At 45.0% G+C, this 15,592-nt stretch overlaps 1 protein-coding gene across 11 annotated transcripts in view; it reads left to right on the forward strand.

The window, feature by feature from the left end:
- Cit (citron rho-interacting serine/threonine kinase) overlaps positions 1 to 15,592 on the forward strand; it is a 175,323-nt gene that overhangs the window by 43,971 nt on the left and 115,760 nt on the right. For all 11 annotated transcript variants that reach the window (XM_027414197.2, XM_027414198.2, XM_035443253.1 and 8 more), the window contains exons 8-9: positions 5,411 to 5,614; positions 7,034 to 7,187. In XM_027414197.2, coding sequence (XP_027269998.1) covers positions 5,411 to 5,614; positions 7,034 to 7,187 — 358 coding nt within the window. The remainder of the gene's footprint in view (positions 1 to 5,410; positions 5,615 to 7,033; positions 7,188 to 15,592) is intronic.

A 15,592-nucleotide genomic window follows, 5' to 3' on the forward strand; every position in this document is an offset into this window, starting at 1 on the left:
AAGGTTTTTATTGTAGAAGAGAAGCAATTTTCAATCCAGAGCAAGTATGGATCTAGGACTCGAAATTGCTTTGTTTTTTTGATTAATCGTGAGCAGACAGCTGGAAGTGTTTCTGTTGGATAGGGTGCCTCATAGGCCTAATGTAGGTTCTGCTTGTTTTCTGTACTTTAACTATACTATAAAAACACAATCTGTGGGCTGTGGAGATGGCTAATTTGGTAAAGGGTGTGTCAGGTAAGCATGAAGCCTGGAGTTCAATCCCACATGAAATCCCAGAGCTGGGGAGGCTGGGACAGATAGTTCTCCAGGATTGGTTGTCAGCCAGCCAAATTGAAGCAGTGCCAGGTTCAGTGAAAGATCTTGGCTCAAAAATCAAGGTGGAGGGCTGGCACGATGACTCAGCAGATAAGGGTGTTTGCTGTCATATCTGAGTTCCATCCTTAGGACCCATTGGGATGAAGGGGAGTACTTCAGGTTGTCCTATGACCTTCACACCCTCAGCGCTGTGGTATGTTTTTGTGTGTGTGTATGTGTGTGTGTGGGTGCACCTCCCACATGAATATAACAAAAATAAAGAAAGGTGGAAAGTGATTGAAGATACCCAAGTTGTCCTGTGGCCTGTACTCACACATGCACAGATGGACTCCCCCAGTGCATTTTTGCTGAGCTTCCTGTGTGCTACTCCTAAGTCAGCCAACCTCCTTCATTCCCTTGTATTCTGGATGTCTATGATCTTCCATGAGTTGAGGTTTTTTCCCCGTCTTTTCTTTTCTTTTCCTTTTCTTTCTTTTATCTCTGGCTTCTTATTCAGAAGGCAGTTTACGTGCATTTTACCTTAATCAGCAAGACCGTGTGCCCAGTGACTTATGACCCTCCATGTGACTTAGACCTACTTCCCTTTTAGAATCTCAGCGAAGGGCCAACAGCTAACCCATCTCTTCTGGCTTTCGGGGAAACTAGTTGCAATGGGCTTGTAAAGAGAGTAGAGTATGCATACTAGTCACCTCCTGAGGATCTGGAGACCCAGAGGCAAAAATTCTTTTCAGATTTATGTAGGAGCAAAGATTTCTTCCATTCCCCGTGATTTTCCTATTCTCTCTCTTGTGTATTTATAGACACACATGCGCATATAATATAGATATACAGAAATCACTCCTGTGTCTCTGCCCTCCCTTCTCTCTCCACCCCTTCTGTCAGGCCCACACTCTGGTAATGTAGGTTTTCCCAGCCCTCAAGCCAGAACTTAGAGAAACAAAAATATCCACCTACTTCTGCAGGTGTGTGTGTGTGTGTGTGTGTGTGTGCCTGTGTGAGCACTAGGAGGGGAAGTTGTTTAAATAGCCTTTTACGGCGGTGGTTTGAGAGAAAGAGCAGAATAATTTCCCTCCCAGATTTTATTTTAAAATTCTGTGTATGTGTGTGGCGATGTGCATATGTGAGTGCAGCTCCGGCAGAGTCCAGGAGAGGGAGCTGGATTCCCCCAGAGCGAGGTTACAAGTGGTTGTGAACCTCCTAATGTGGGTGCTAGAAATCAAACTCAATCCTGCAGGATCATCACGTGTCTTAACCATAGAGCTATCTCTCCACCGCTCTTCACCTAATCATCCATCCATTCATCCATCCATCCATCCATCCATCCATCCATCCATCCATCCATAGGCAGGGTTTCTCTGTGAAGCCCAGGCTGTCCTGGAACTTGCTCTGTAGACCAGGCTGGCCTTGAACTCCGAAATCCACCAGTCTCTGCTTCTTGAGTGCTGGGATTATTGGCGTGCGCCTCCATCACCTGGCCATTTTATTTTCAAAAGAATCTGCTGAATTTCCAGTTACTTTGCTTCTCCCCAATCTGCTCCCTTCCTTTTCCTTTATCTTCCCTTTCTCCCTAAAACCTGACAGACATTTCTGCCCCTTGCTCCTGTGTCTCCTGCTGCACTGGTTTCATTTTCCCTGTAAGCAGTGTGAGAATTAAACTAAAGCTGAGTAATGCCTGGAACCCTGTCAGAAGGTGCTCTTTGTGGGCCCGTAGGGTGCCTAGGTCACTTTGAATATCTCACCCAGGTTAGCTGCTGAGCTTCTGTCAGAGAAGAGTGAAAGCATGTGGGGAAGCCCTTATGATCACCTGTGAGACCATGTGATGCTTGGAGGTCAGTGACTAATGGGAACTTGGAAATCTTTAAAAACCTTTGTTAAAGGCTGATAAACACAAGGTTGAAGTTGCACCCACTGAGACTGTGCCAGCATGCAGATTTGCTTTCATAGCTTTCTAGCATGGACAGAAATAAGTATAATATGTAGAAACGCTAATATACTTCTATTATGAGAATAGGTGCAGGATTATTATCTGACTCTGGTCATTAGTGTTGAAATGAGGTGTTGACAGCTCATACCCTCTGATAGGGTCATCCTAATAAACTTGGCTAAGTCAGGTTTAGCTCGTTGGTTACAAACAAGTGATCATGTCCCGTCAGCTGCAAACAAGGAGGGCAGAATATTCTAGAACACACCATGTAGCAGTAAAATAGACCCTAACAACAGCAAGTGATGTTCTTTGAACAACTGTGCAGTTACCGTGCTTGCCGGATAATTAGGCATTGAATCACCAGGGCACACACTGCTGCCATCAAGGCCTTTGTCCAGTGCCAACTACTCTTGGATTTGGGGATGAGTCACCTTGTGCCTCTGTCTGGACTCAGTGTTGCCCTCTGTGCTTTACTGTTGCCTCCAGCACAGGCCTGCCTGGTGTTTCTCACATGCTGTGACTCGTGAGTGTTCTCAAATGGGTCCTTGTCATGAAATGCTGTTGCTCAATGTCGGAAGTGCCAGTGTCAACCTGTTTTCTGGGTTGGGGGCCAGGAAAACCTACAAGAGATTGTGGGCGTGAGGAGAGGGGTTGAAGGAGAGGAAATGGGAGATTTCCAGGAATGATTTCAGTATACCTGTTCTATATGTATGCGTGTGTATGTGTGTCCGTAAATACTTAGAGAAAGAGTGTGAAAGCTATAGGAATATTCTGATATCCTATCATATATACATGTGACAAAGAGGAATGAGATAATCACAGGAATGTTTTATATGTTCATATAGAAACATACATATTTAAGTAGAGAATAAATTCGAGGGCATGGGAGAATTACAGGGAAAAATCTCACTTCTTGGGTAGGAGGATGGACAAGCTTGATGTCATGGCTAAGAGCCTCACCTGACCCCATGGGGAGGGGGCTTTGTAGTGCCCAGCTCTAAACATCCCCCTTCTCTCAAAACTTTGAAATCACATCAAAGCAAACTTGCCATTGTTCTCTTCTTCCTCCTCCTCCTCTCATCCTCCTACTTGTCCTGCCTGTCTTCCTCCTCCTCCTTCTCCTCCTCTTCCTCCTCTTTGTCCTCCTCCTCCTCCTCATCCTTGCCCTTGTTCTCCTCCTCCTTCTTATCCTACTAGTCCCCCTTATCCTTCTTGTCTTCCTCATCCTCTTCCTCCTTGTCCTCCCCATCTTCCTCCTCCTCTTCTTTTCCTCCTCCTCTTCAGCAGGTCTTATTATACAAGCCCTGGTTGGCCTCAAGCAGAACTCTTACACTACTACTCCCAGTTTAATTCTGCTTTCTTGACTTAAGGTCCACCCTTGAGGGAGTATGGCCATATCCTTAGGTCTTTGGGTTCCACCAAGACACTTTTTAAATCTTTGATGATGAATTTTTTTGCACTATCTAGCTGCTGACCATGGGAAGGCCATAAACACTGTGGGTGACAGGGCATCGGTCAAGACTGCTCTCTGAAGTCAGGCCCCCTCTGCTCTGATGGGCAGGAAGATAGACAGGTATCCTCAGACCATCCCATTTCATGCTCAGTAAAACTTGAAAAATAGTTTTGAAGATCAAAGGGGCTGGATTGCTTAGTGAGGGCCAGGGGGTCTAATCTTTGATCAGCATCATTTCAAGAAACAAAGGCATTAAACACTAAAACAGAAACTCTTAGGAGATGAGGACGGACCTTGTCGTGGAATATGCTTTGGCTGTGTTGGAAGACTTCCTGCAGTGTCCTGGTCTGCCTTTGCCAAGGGCAGTGCTCTGGTGGTGGTGGGTTGGAGGGACCTGGTTTCTGCACAGTGAGGGGACCATGGGAGGAAATGAGAAAGGTGACCTCATTAACAGCAGCCCAGGTGGGATACTCAGCACACTGTACCCTGCAGTAGGAAATAGATCCCCAGGCCATCTTCCATTTTTTTCCCCCAGACTTGAGATGTAGCCTGACTTCATGCTATTTTTGTGTTGCCAGCTAGACTCCAGTTTTTCATTAATAGATTGATCTTATATCGTAAATCCATGTTTAGCCTTTGCTGTTTCTTCTCTCTTTCTCTCTCTCTCTCTCTCTCTCTCTCTCTCTCTCTCTCTTTCTCTCTCTGCATGTGCTTGCATATGTATGTGCATGGACGTGGGGGCCAGAGGTCAACACAGGGTTTCTCCTTACTACTCTCCACTTTGTATTTTGAAGGAGGGTCTCTCATTGAACCTGGGGTTCACCATTTGACTAGCCTGGCCAGGAGCAAGTCCCTGGGGTCCCCTTATATGAGCTTTACCAGTGCTGGGATTATAGGTGCACTTCCACATTCAATTTTTTTTTTTTTATGTGGGTTTGGGGATTTGAACTTAGGTCTTCATGCTTGCATAGCACTTTACCAACTGAGTCATCTATCCAGCCCAACTTTGCCATTCATATATATATATATATGTATATTTGTTTTTGAGTAGAAGAAGTTCTATCGGGGTGGGGGTGGGGGGCTAGAGAGATGGCTCAGTGGTTAAGAGCACTGGCTGCTCTTGCAGAGGACCTGTGTTCAATTCCCAGCACCCAGATGGCAGCTCACAACTGTCTGTAACTCCAGTTGCAGGGGATTTGACACCTTTATACCAATGCACATAAAATAAATGAGTTATTTTTGGTTGTGCACCTAGCCTTTAATGGCTGAGCCATCTCTCCAGCCTTAAATAAATTATTTAAAAAAGAATTCATTAAAAAAAAAAGAAATAGATGTCCTATCAAGTTGGAGCTGGAGCTTGGGTGGGGATGGAGTACTTGTTTATCTTTTATAAGGCCATGGGTTCAGTCCCTTAGTCCTGGCAAGAAGTTCTGTTGTATCAGTAACTGGTACTGGGAAATCCATCTTCACTTAGTGTGTAATGAAATGTAAGCAAACCCTATCCATTTGCGTTTGGTTTGTATTATGCCTCCCTCCCCTTTTAAAAGTTAGCAAACCATTGGCATTTCCTGATGGCCTGCCACTTGACAGAAGGTGTAAGTGTGTAAGTGCCTGGGCGGATGGTAATCATTGGCAAATCGATTGGCCTCCGATGTAGGTGTTGGCACTTTGTGGGTAACTGAGCGTGTGCTGTGTTCATTTTATTTACGGGTCTCTAGGTGGATGCCAAACTCCCCATTGGGACCCCAGACTACATGGCTCCCGAGGTGTTGACCGTGATGAACGAGGACCAAAGGGGCACCTATGGCCTGGAGTGTGACTGGTGGTCAGTGGGAGTGGTCGCCTATGAGATGGTTTACGGGAAAACCCCATTCACCGAGGGAACCTCCGCCCGCACCTTCAACAACATCATGAACTTCCAGGTGAAGGCACCTTAGAATTTGAAGGGTAAAGCGCCACCAGCACACTTCAAGGCAGCTCTCTGCATCGAAGCTGTCAGCCATCATTAGGGTACCTTGGCATTTTTGGTAGCACTAAAAAGGGAAAACAGCTGCCATCTTAATTCTGTGTGTTTATTGAGTGTGAAGTGTATCTTGAGTTCACTGTTGGTTAACTGTGCATAAGTGTGAGCCTTGGAATCAGTGAGATACTTATTGGCTCCCTTCTTTTTCAAGCAACCTGGGGAAGTAGGTATGTCCACCTCACAGGCTGATGAAGAAACCAGACAGGATGGGCTGAGTGAATGGCCCGAAACATCGCAGGCCGTCCAGCTCTGAAGCTCATGATTCCCAGGAGGGGAGGAAGTGAGCAGATTAAGTTAGAACTGAAGCAACGTACGAATGTGTATACATACACATACATATAGAGTAGAATTAAAACCACTTTCTAATAAGTATACTTGCACTCCATTAAACCCTTTTCTAAAGGACATGATGAACCCGTTTTTTAGTTTTAGCTTCAAGGAGAAAAGAGGCCTCATTCCCTCTGATTTTGTATCTCATCCAATTTTCATTTTCCTGGAATGGTTGATGCATATTTTTTTTAAATGTACAAACACTGTTACTGAGGCTTCTCTTGAGTTGAAATTTCTCTCTAGATAACTCTTGGAGCTCATTTCCATCCTCCATTTCAGTCTGCTCATTCAGGAATTCAGGTTTGGCAGAACTGTACTTGGTACCAGGTCAGCAGTGATGAGCCAGGGCAGGGGGTGGGGTGGGCATCTTCACCTTCTCTCCCCACCATCCCTCAGAAACCAGAGCACATCAGTTCCAACAAAAGCGAAACATACCTTGGGTGGGTGGGTGGAAGCAGGTGGATCCTTGGCTCCATTCTGAGTTTGAGTTGAGCTATATGATAACCCTGTTTCAAAAAACCAAAAACAAGCAGGAAAAGGTGGAGTATAGAGGGAGCATCTGAAGGGAATGTCAGACAGGAAAGCAGGCAGGGAAAGCTGGGGGCTCGAGGGGAGGTGGCTGGTCGAGGGAGTTCTAGGCCGAGAGAACAGCATGAGATGTTGAAATAGGGACAGGGAGCTTGAAATAGTCTGCCACCGTTGGACAACAGAGAGAGAGAGATGGGGGCGTGAGATTAGAGGGGAGAGGGAAGCATGGGTCAAGCCACGAAGGACATTGAACCCCAACAAAAGAACTAGGTCTATTGATGTGTGCAGGCCACTTATTTCAGGAACATGCCTTTGGTCTGAAGTTATGAGGGCACAAAACTATTAAAAAAAAAAAAGAATGAAAAGAACTTACATGTATGAGAAATTCTCTCTTTACTTCAGGATATAAACTGAATCACTGCTAAAGACATAATTTAAAAAAAAATTTTTTTTTGAATAGCGTTTTTTGAAGTTTCCGGATGACCCCAAAGTGAGCAGTGAGTTACTAGACCTGATTCAGAGTTTGCTGTGTGGCCAGAAAGAGAGAGTGAAGTTTGAGGGTCTCTGCTGCCACCCCTTCTTCACCAGAACTGACTGGAATAACATTCGGAACTGTAAGTAGAACTGTGCTTCTTCAGCTTGGGTTTGGGATGGAGAATTATAGTAAGGCGGTCTGAAATTGACATGATGGCTTTAATTATTTACAGCCATAGAAAGAGCTAATGATGCAGCTGTCTTTGAGTAATAATCGTTTGCACAAAAGTGGGTCATTTATTTACCAAGCTCTGTCTATCCTTGCCTCTCAGAACATTTCTGAAGTTAGAGCTGCAAATGGTGGCCTTGAGAGGTTGTCCCTCAGTATGACAGTTTCCTCCAGGAGGAAACACAGACCCTGTCATTTTGTCCTCAGAATACGAAAAGACATGGAGATGGGGCAGCTGGGGCTCTGTGTAGGGCCAAGCCTGGGATGGAACCATAAACAGCTGGTTGTGTCCATGTGCTTCCCTCTGTGACACTCATCTTTCGCTCACACATATGTCAAATTCTTACTGTATACATCCAAGGACTCAGTCACACCTCACTGTATAATCAGAGTATAAACTGAATCAGTTTACTAAGAACAAGAATCTGATTTATTGTCAACAACACCAAGAACAATGTTTGCCTGTTTATTTATTTATTTGTATTTATGAATTGGTGGTTTTAAACTAATTGGTGTGTGTGTGTGTGTGTGTGTGTGTGTGTGTGTGTGTGTGTGTGTGTGTGTATGTATGTGTGTTGTTGTTGTTGTTGTTGATTGAAGGTCACCCCATGACCTGGCCCAATGATCAGCATAGATCTGAGTGGCAGTGTTGGGTGTGTTTATTTTTGGTGCTGATAGGAGGTGGGGAATTGGAAACTGTTTTTAGGTGTCAAGTCTGAGCTTCTAATTAGAGCTGTGCTGTGATTACAGGTTGAACATCCCTAATCAAAAAAAAAAAAAAAAAAAACAAAAAACAAAAAACCCAATAACAACAACAAAAAAGCAAAAAACCCGCCAAACTGAATACTCCAAAATCTGAAACTTTTTGCCAAGGAAAGTGGGAAACGGTTTATTAGAGCAAATGGTCTTCTGAGATTCTTTCAGATCGTGGTCTCTGCTGTGCTTTGGGCCTGTGGTGGCGCAGTGCACCATGGTGGGAGGTGAACACACGCAGTGAGGCCTCATCACCTCTCGGTGGCTGGAAGCAAAAAGAGGGAGGGACTTGTATCTCAATATCCCTTTTAGGGTCATGTGACCTCACCTCCACTCACTAGGCCCTACCTACAAAGGTGCCACCACATCCTAGAAGTGCCACAGTGTGATGACCAAGCTTTCGGCACATGGCCTTTTAAAAGAGACATTTATGGCCTAAACTGTAGCATTCTGGTAGTCACACACTGACTCAGTTTTTCTAGTATGCAGTCAGTTCCCTCCAAATTTCCAAAGGTGAGACTTTTTAATCAGTAATATATTTTCATTCTTTCCATTAACACTTTTAGAAAGGTTTGATAGAGTATCCTTTAGATGCTATTCAAGCACTAAATCTTTTCTTGTCTTGCCTTTTCATCTCATCTTCTTGAACAAGCAATTAATGTTTTTATGCATGAGCTTGCTAATTATGCCTAACAACGCATTTCCACTTAGGTAAGTCAGTGAATGGTGGTTAATTATCTGAGTAACTTTATTTTGTGTTTTGGTAGGCACTGATGTTGTTTCTGCTATGAGAGTTTGCCCTCCCCGCTGAGGGGGTGGGGCGGGGCAGTGGTTCCAGGGACAATCCCCTTCCCTCTTGGATACCCAAATCTAAGGCTGCCCAAGTTCATCTTTATATAAATTGACACATCATTTGCATCTACTGGATTAACACCCTCCTGTGTCTTCTTTTAAGTCACGCCCAGATGACCTCTGCTACCTGATAGGAAATGATGTTTTGTGCAGGCAATCAGTGGCCAGAAGCAGCAGCAGGATGTGCTCAGCCTAGACATGGTTTCCCTCGAGCACCTTTTAAAAAAGGGTTTATTTTAATTCTAGCTTTGTGTGTATGTGTATGTGGCAGATGTGTATACATGAGTGCATCGTGGAGATCATAGAGAGCTTGGACACCAGTGCTCCTTCATTCAGAAGGTGGAGACAGGACTGGGGCTGGAGCTCAGTCCTCAGGAGAGGTCCAGGGTTTCACCCCAAGCACCATGTCAGGAGGTCACAGCCGCCTGTAATCCCAGCTCCAGGGTAGGCCATGCCCTCTCTGGTGTCTGTGGCCACCTGAGACTTTTCACAGATTCCACCAGTTTTTCTAACTCAGGCCCATATGCAGGAAGGTGTTTGTTTGGATGTTACTAGGATTAGTTTAGGTAGCTCCCTTGGGACCAGAATCCTCAGTCTCTCTGCAGTGCCTGGTAGTAGTGCCTGGTGGGTCCTGACCATGCGAAGAGGCACGGTTTTTCATCTGATGTGTCTGCCGGAAGATTTTTCTCTTTGTGTGTTTGCAGTCAGCTCAGGGTCTTGTGAATCAATGTTGCCGTACTCCAAGTGGTCTGAGCTGTTTTCTAACATGAATTATGCCTTTGTCCAATTCTGTTTCTCACAAACACACATGGAGTGACTCTCATCAGCCCAGAACTCTTGCAGTCATCAGGTTTCCCAAGTTCACGGTCACCACTTCAATGCCTCATGGTTCCCGGCTGTTGAACATTTCCGCTTCCCACAACATGATATTGTCCCTGATGAAAGCGACATTAGCCTCTCTGCTGCTTCACCCCTAATTCTTCTTTTTCTTGTTGTAACCAATGAAAGCAAGTACTGCTTAACACAGCAGGTAATAATCGTCAGAAATGCATTATCTCGAGAGGTGGTCCTTGGGCGATACAAGAATGCAATTTGAGAAGGGTCTGGGCAAGTTGATGAGGGACAGAACTGGGAGTGACAGGGAGGGAAGTGAAGGCTCACTTCTGCTTGCTCTCCTGGGTCCTGCCCCTTGGAGTTGTCATGGGCAATAGCATGTGACCTGGGGATCTGACCCAGTTCAGGGGTGTTACTCTCCCAGCAAATCCAAGACTCTGAGGAGTCACCGCCACGCTGTTGGGTGTCCAGGCACCTGATGCTCTGATGTTTCCTTCCCTGCCTTCTGCAAGGTTGTATTTTCCACTGCTCATTATTGTCATTATTTCAGGGTAGCGCTCCAGGGGCTCCCAAACCCTAACAGCTGCCCTGGGTGGTGCAGTTGCGAAGTTTCAGATTCTGATCTCGACTTGAGTTTCTCTAGGGTCCTGGGAGCCAATCAGAGCTCTCCACTTTCATGGTGTTGGTGTCCCCTGACATCTCTCGGCTCCTGTCAGTGGGAAGGTTTTGCTGTCTGGCACTGTCCCAGAGCACATCTTTTAAAATATCTTCCCCCAGTGGAACTGGCACACTTAACACCTTTCACCGAAGGTCTTATGTCTCGAGGATGGTGTAAATGTGAGGGGTGTCTGCAAATTCTCCTTGAGTGTTTCTGGGCCGCTGTCCTGGAGAACCAACATTGTTGGTTGTCACTCCTGACACAGCAGGGCTTTTCTCTCGAGTCATCCTCTCACTGTTTCCAACATGAAGCAGTTCTTGCCAAGTCCTCCCAGTTTTCCAGGTCTGTAGCCTCTGTTAGCAGAGAGTACATTTTGTCTGGATCCAGCAGTGACTCAGTGGCAAGCCCATGCTGATGGCACATTGGGATCTGCCCTTTCCAATAGATGTCACTTTTCCTTGCTCTCCCTGGCTCTGGGCAGTTGGTCACATGACTGCAAACCTGTGGGATGGATGGGTGCATCTAGTTGAAGAGGTGGATTCTGTGCTTTATCCATCACTGCTTGACAGTACTGAAAAATTCTGTGTGTAAAGTAAACGTTACCCTGTAGCTTCCTCTTTAAAATTTCAGTCCCTTAGCAGCATAGGCTGCATTCATTCTATCCCAGTACAAGGAATTCTAATATATGACACAGTATTGCTTCAAAACCCTTGGGTTTTAGATTCACCTTACAAATGCTTTTATAATTAAGATTTACAGCCTGAGGTGAATGGCAAAGAACACTACATTTTTGTTTTGTTTTGTTTTGGTTTGTTTTTTTTTAAGAACAGAGGCTCTCTCAACTTTGGCACCACTGACATTTGGGGCCAGATGATTTTTTTTTTTTTTTTTTTTTTTTTTTTTTTTTTTTTTGTCTCAGGTCTGCTGTATGAATTGCAGTGTGTCTCTCATCACCTCTCCTCTACCCAGGCTGTCATTTAGCATCCCCCTTCTGCAGTTGTGAGACTCAAGAAAAGTCTCCAGACATTGTGCTCATGGTCCCTTGGGGGGGGGGACTCAAGGGACACAGTTGCCCCCAGTTGAGAATTTTCAGGAAGAAGAACGACACTCCAGTAATGTTAATCCCCCAAGACTGCTATTGCTAATAAGCCTGGCACTGTTGCCAGACGTCAGTAGGACTTTTCTGCTCGGGTTGTGGTCTGTGGACCAATAGCATTGTCATCGCCTGGGAGCTTGTTAGAGATACAGAGAACCGGTCCTAAGTCAGAAGTAGTGTTTTAATAAGATCCTTCGGTGATTCCTGTGTACATTAGAGTTTACAAACTACAGAGGAGGAGAAACATTGGATGTGTCAGGCTTAGCATTTCTTGCTCATTTTTGTGGGCTTTCCTCGTTTTGACTCCTAGGTTCAGGGTGAGAGGAGGCTGCATTCTGGTTAAGGACTCCCATAGAGGATGTAACTGCTTAGAATTGTTGGCTTAATTTAAAAAAATATGTTTATTTGTTTACATGAGTATGTGTGTGGGGGTCAGAGGACAACTGGTGTGAGCCGGTTCTTTCCTTTTACCTTGTGGGTCCTGGGAATTGAACTCACGTGTCACCAGGCTTGGCAGCAAGCATCTTTGCCTGCTAAACCATCTCACTGGCCCAAAATTGTTGGATTTTCTGCTATACCGTTGAGGAATGAATGTCAAGCTTTTCTCTCAGATGGACTCAAGATGATGTTGTAACCTCTTCTTCATCTGATGGCAAAAGGGAATTTGCTCATCTCTCCCATTTACTGTCATCTCGTTCCCTGTTAATGAAGGATGGGTTAAGTGCCCTTCATTAATACTTCTTAGGCAAGTATTATATTGGAATGCTAAGCACCTACTATGTCCCAGGTCTCTGCAAAGCATACTGTGTATCTTACTACTTCTTCTGTTTCTCCCTCAGCCTCCAATGAATCAATTAATTCCTAGAATGAATTCCACAATACACATGCCGACACTGGGGCTTGAAGGCATGAGCCCACAGTGAAGGTCACCGATTGTGTAGTTGTCAGTGGTAGGTGCTGAATTCAGGCCTTTCCGACTTTATACTCTTTAATTCTATTTTACGTTGTTCCTGAGGGCTGTTTACTGTTTTATTTATTTATTTATTTTTGAGATAGGGCCTTAGTAGGTAGCCTGTGCTGTCCTCACATTCGTGATACTCCTGCTTCAGACTCCCAAGTGCTGGAATTGTAAGTATGTATTACCATACCATCTAAAATACCACCAAATACAACACCTCTTTAGCTTTTATTTATTTTGAGAATGCTAGAATGGTGGAAGTTTTAAGTGATGCAAGGGCCTGGAAATATGGCTAAGCAGTTAGGAGCATTTGTTGCTCCTGAAGAGAATCTGGGTTAGGTTCCCAGTGTCCATATGGTAACTCAGAATGGCCTCTTACTTAACTTCAGTTCCAGGAGGTCCTATCTCCTTGGACACCAGGTGTGCATGTGATACACATACACACATGCAGGCAAAACACACATGCACATAAAATAAAAATAAATCTAAAAAAATAAAAATAATCTTAAAAACACTAATTGATACAAACAGATGTAGAGTCAATATGTCTCCCATCCCATGTCCAATCGCTGATGTAACTTTCTGGAATATTTTGTGGTGATATAAGACATCATTGCCGATGGGCGTTGGTGGCACACACCTTTAATCCCAACTCTCGGGAGGCAGAGGCAGTCGGATCTCTGTGAGTTCGAGGCCAGCCTGGTCTCCAGAGCAAGTGCCAGGATAGGCTCCAAAGCTACTCAGAGAAACCCTGTCTCGAAAAACAACAACAACAAAAAACAAAAAACAAACAAACAAACAAAATCATCGCCTCCTATACTCTAGATGGCATCTTTGCTCTGCTTCTTAATAATTTAGGTGCTCAGCTGGGCAGTGGTGGTGCACACCTTTCATCTCAGCACTTGGGAGGCAGAGGCAGGTGGATCTCTGAATTCAAGGCCAGCTTGGTCTACAGAGTGAGTTCCAGGACAGCCAGGGCCATACCGTGAAACTCTGTCTTGAAGCAAAACAAAACATCCCAAAACAACCAATCAAACAAAAATTTAGGCGTTCTTATTAGCAGGCTATTTTCGTATATCACTGAAAAGAATGAAGCCAAAACTTTATAAATGTACTGCTCTGACATCAGTTTCTGTAGCAGCTTTTGTCTTCCTCTCATATAAAATCCCCTTATAGTTTTAACACTTGTCTTCCATTTCTGTACTCCAGTGGTTTTCCTGTGGGATAGCGTTATTTCTACGATGTACATGTCATGACGGGATTGCTCATGTGGTTTCAGCCTCTTTAAAAGCTGCTAGGTTTAGAGTTCTCATTGTCTGAGCCAGGTGTCTGGCATTGTTTTGTTTTGCCAGCTCCTGGGAGGAGGACAGAGGTGGGCTTCTGTGTTAGGTATGGTTAGGGTTTAAATGCGTCCCTCTGCCAGTTTCCCGGTCTGTGTGGGGACAAGAGGAAGGAAGGAAGAGAAAATGAGGCCCCTTGGGTATCAGCAGCTGAGAGGAGGTGGCTTGGGAGAGGGTGAGCTGGCATAGAGTGATGCAGGAACCCAGCTGGCCAGAACATGGAGAAGGAACGATGAAGGGATGCAGACTAGCCTCTTAGGGAATATGTGGGAATATTTATGCGCCTCTTGGGGACTGTTCTGTTTTTAGAGGATAAGTGATTAAGAGAAAAAATAGGCTAAAGGGAGCTAAATGCTTATGAATTAGGATTATTTCTCCTCTAGTGTGAGCTTGGAGGCCACATCCAGAGATATTAAAAGTATATCTCCTACATCATAAATGGAGACAACTTATTCTAGAGACACCTGCAGTGTTAAGATGGAATGGGTGTGGCAATCAGGGTGAAAGGTACATCCGACTCGGGAAATAAGGTACCAGTTTGGGTCAAAACAAGGAAATTCTTAGTTTGTTGCTGAGGAAGAATGACCTGGGAGTCCTAGCTTCCTGGTGGCCTAAGCAAGAATCACAGGAACCAACAGGAGAGACCTACCTCATGAGGAGTTGAGTCTAGAGTAGTTTGTTCTTGGACAACTTGGGTTTCCAAATATTGACCTTTGGGGAAATTCCCAACTGGATTTCCCATGAATAAAGCCCCTTGTCATAAGATGAACTGTATCCCTCCAAAGCCCACCCCTCCATGTTTCTGCATTTTATTGTGCCTCTCAGCCCAAGCCAGTGGTACAGTGCCAGATTTCAACTGGATCAGCTCTAAATGAGATAGGATAATACTTTTCCATGGAGAAGATGGGCGATGAGAATAGGTTTGTTAGGGAACCCAGAAATTGGAGTCCCCCACCATTCAGCTCTCACTTGCCGAAAGCCCTTCCATAAACAAGCAAGCATGGAAATGATTTGGCCATGGAATCAAAATTATATTAAACATCTGGGGTGCTGTTCAGCAGCCAACTTTCCAATCAATTCTATGAAGTGTGTTGATTGCATTTACGCTCATTTTCTGAGGGTGAAGGTTGGATGGAACGAAAGGGGACTGTTGGCGGGAGTCACATGAGACGACAGCGTGAGGACAAAGTAGAAGGCACAGGTGGTCCATGACTGAGGGTTTGAGAATGGTTTCCAGTGTGTTCCTTCAGAGAAAATAAATGTGGCCAGTTCTATGCACCTCGGTAGTGGAGACTCAAATGCAGCCAGAGACATCCCTTCCTGATTTTTGAAGAGACATATGTAAAAGACTGACACCCCCCCGCCCCCCATGTTAGTGTTCAGTGGCCTTTGATGCTGATAAGTTTGCCCATCCTATGGAAGATGGTAAATTTTTCTGCATAGACGGTTTGGCCTTGCTGCAGAGCCCTCTGGGAGCAAGGACAAGCGTGGCCAATTGCCTGAGTGCGTGCCAAGTTTGGATGCATGTGTGGAGAAGAGGGCGTGCTGAGCTGGGATCTTATGAGGCACACAGTCCTCCCTTCTAGTAAAACATGCCTCAGCTCTGGGGGTGTGGTGAGGGGTGAGTGAGAAGGAGACTGGGTGTGTTTATCTAATACTTCCACTTTTCAGGAAGAAACGTGTGGAGCAGTTGCTCCCTAGCCAGGACAGGATAGAGAGTAAAAGACCTCTCAGCAGTTGGACAAAGCTTTGTTGAGGAATAATAGACGTTTAAACTTTGATATGCATATACACCTGTGACGTCACCACCAGGCATAAGAAAACA

The sequence above is a fragment of the Cricetulus griseus genome, chromosome 4 (assembly GCF_003668045.3).
Source record: "Cricetulus griseus strain 17A/GY chromosome 4, alternate assembly CriGri-PICRH-1.0, whole genome shotgun sequence".
NCBI classification, from domain to species: Eukaryota; Metazoa; Chordata; class Mammalia; order Rodentia; family Cricetidae; genus Cricetulus; species Cricetulus griseus.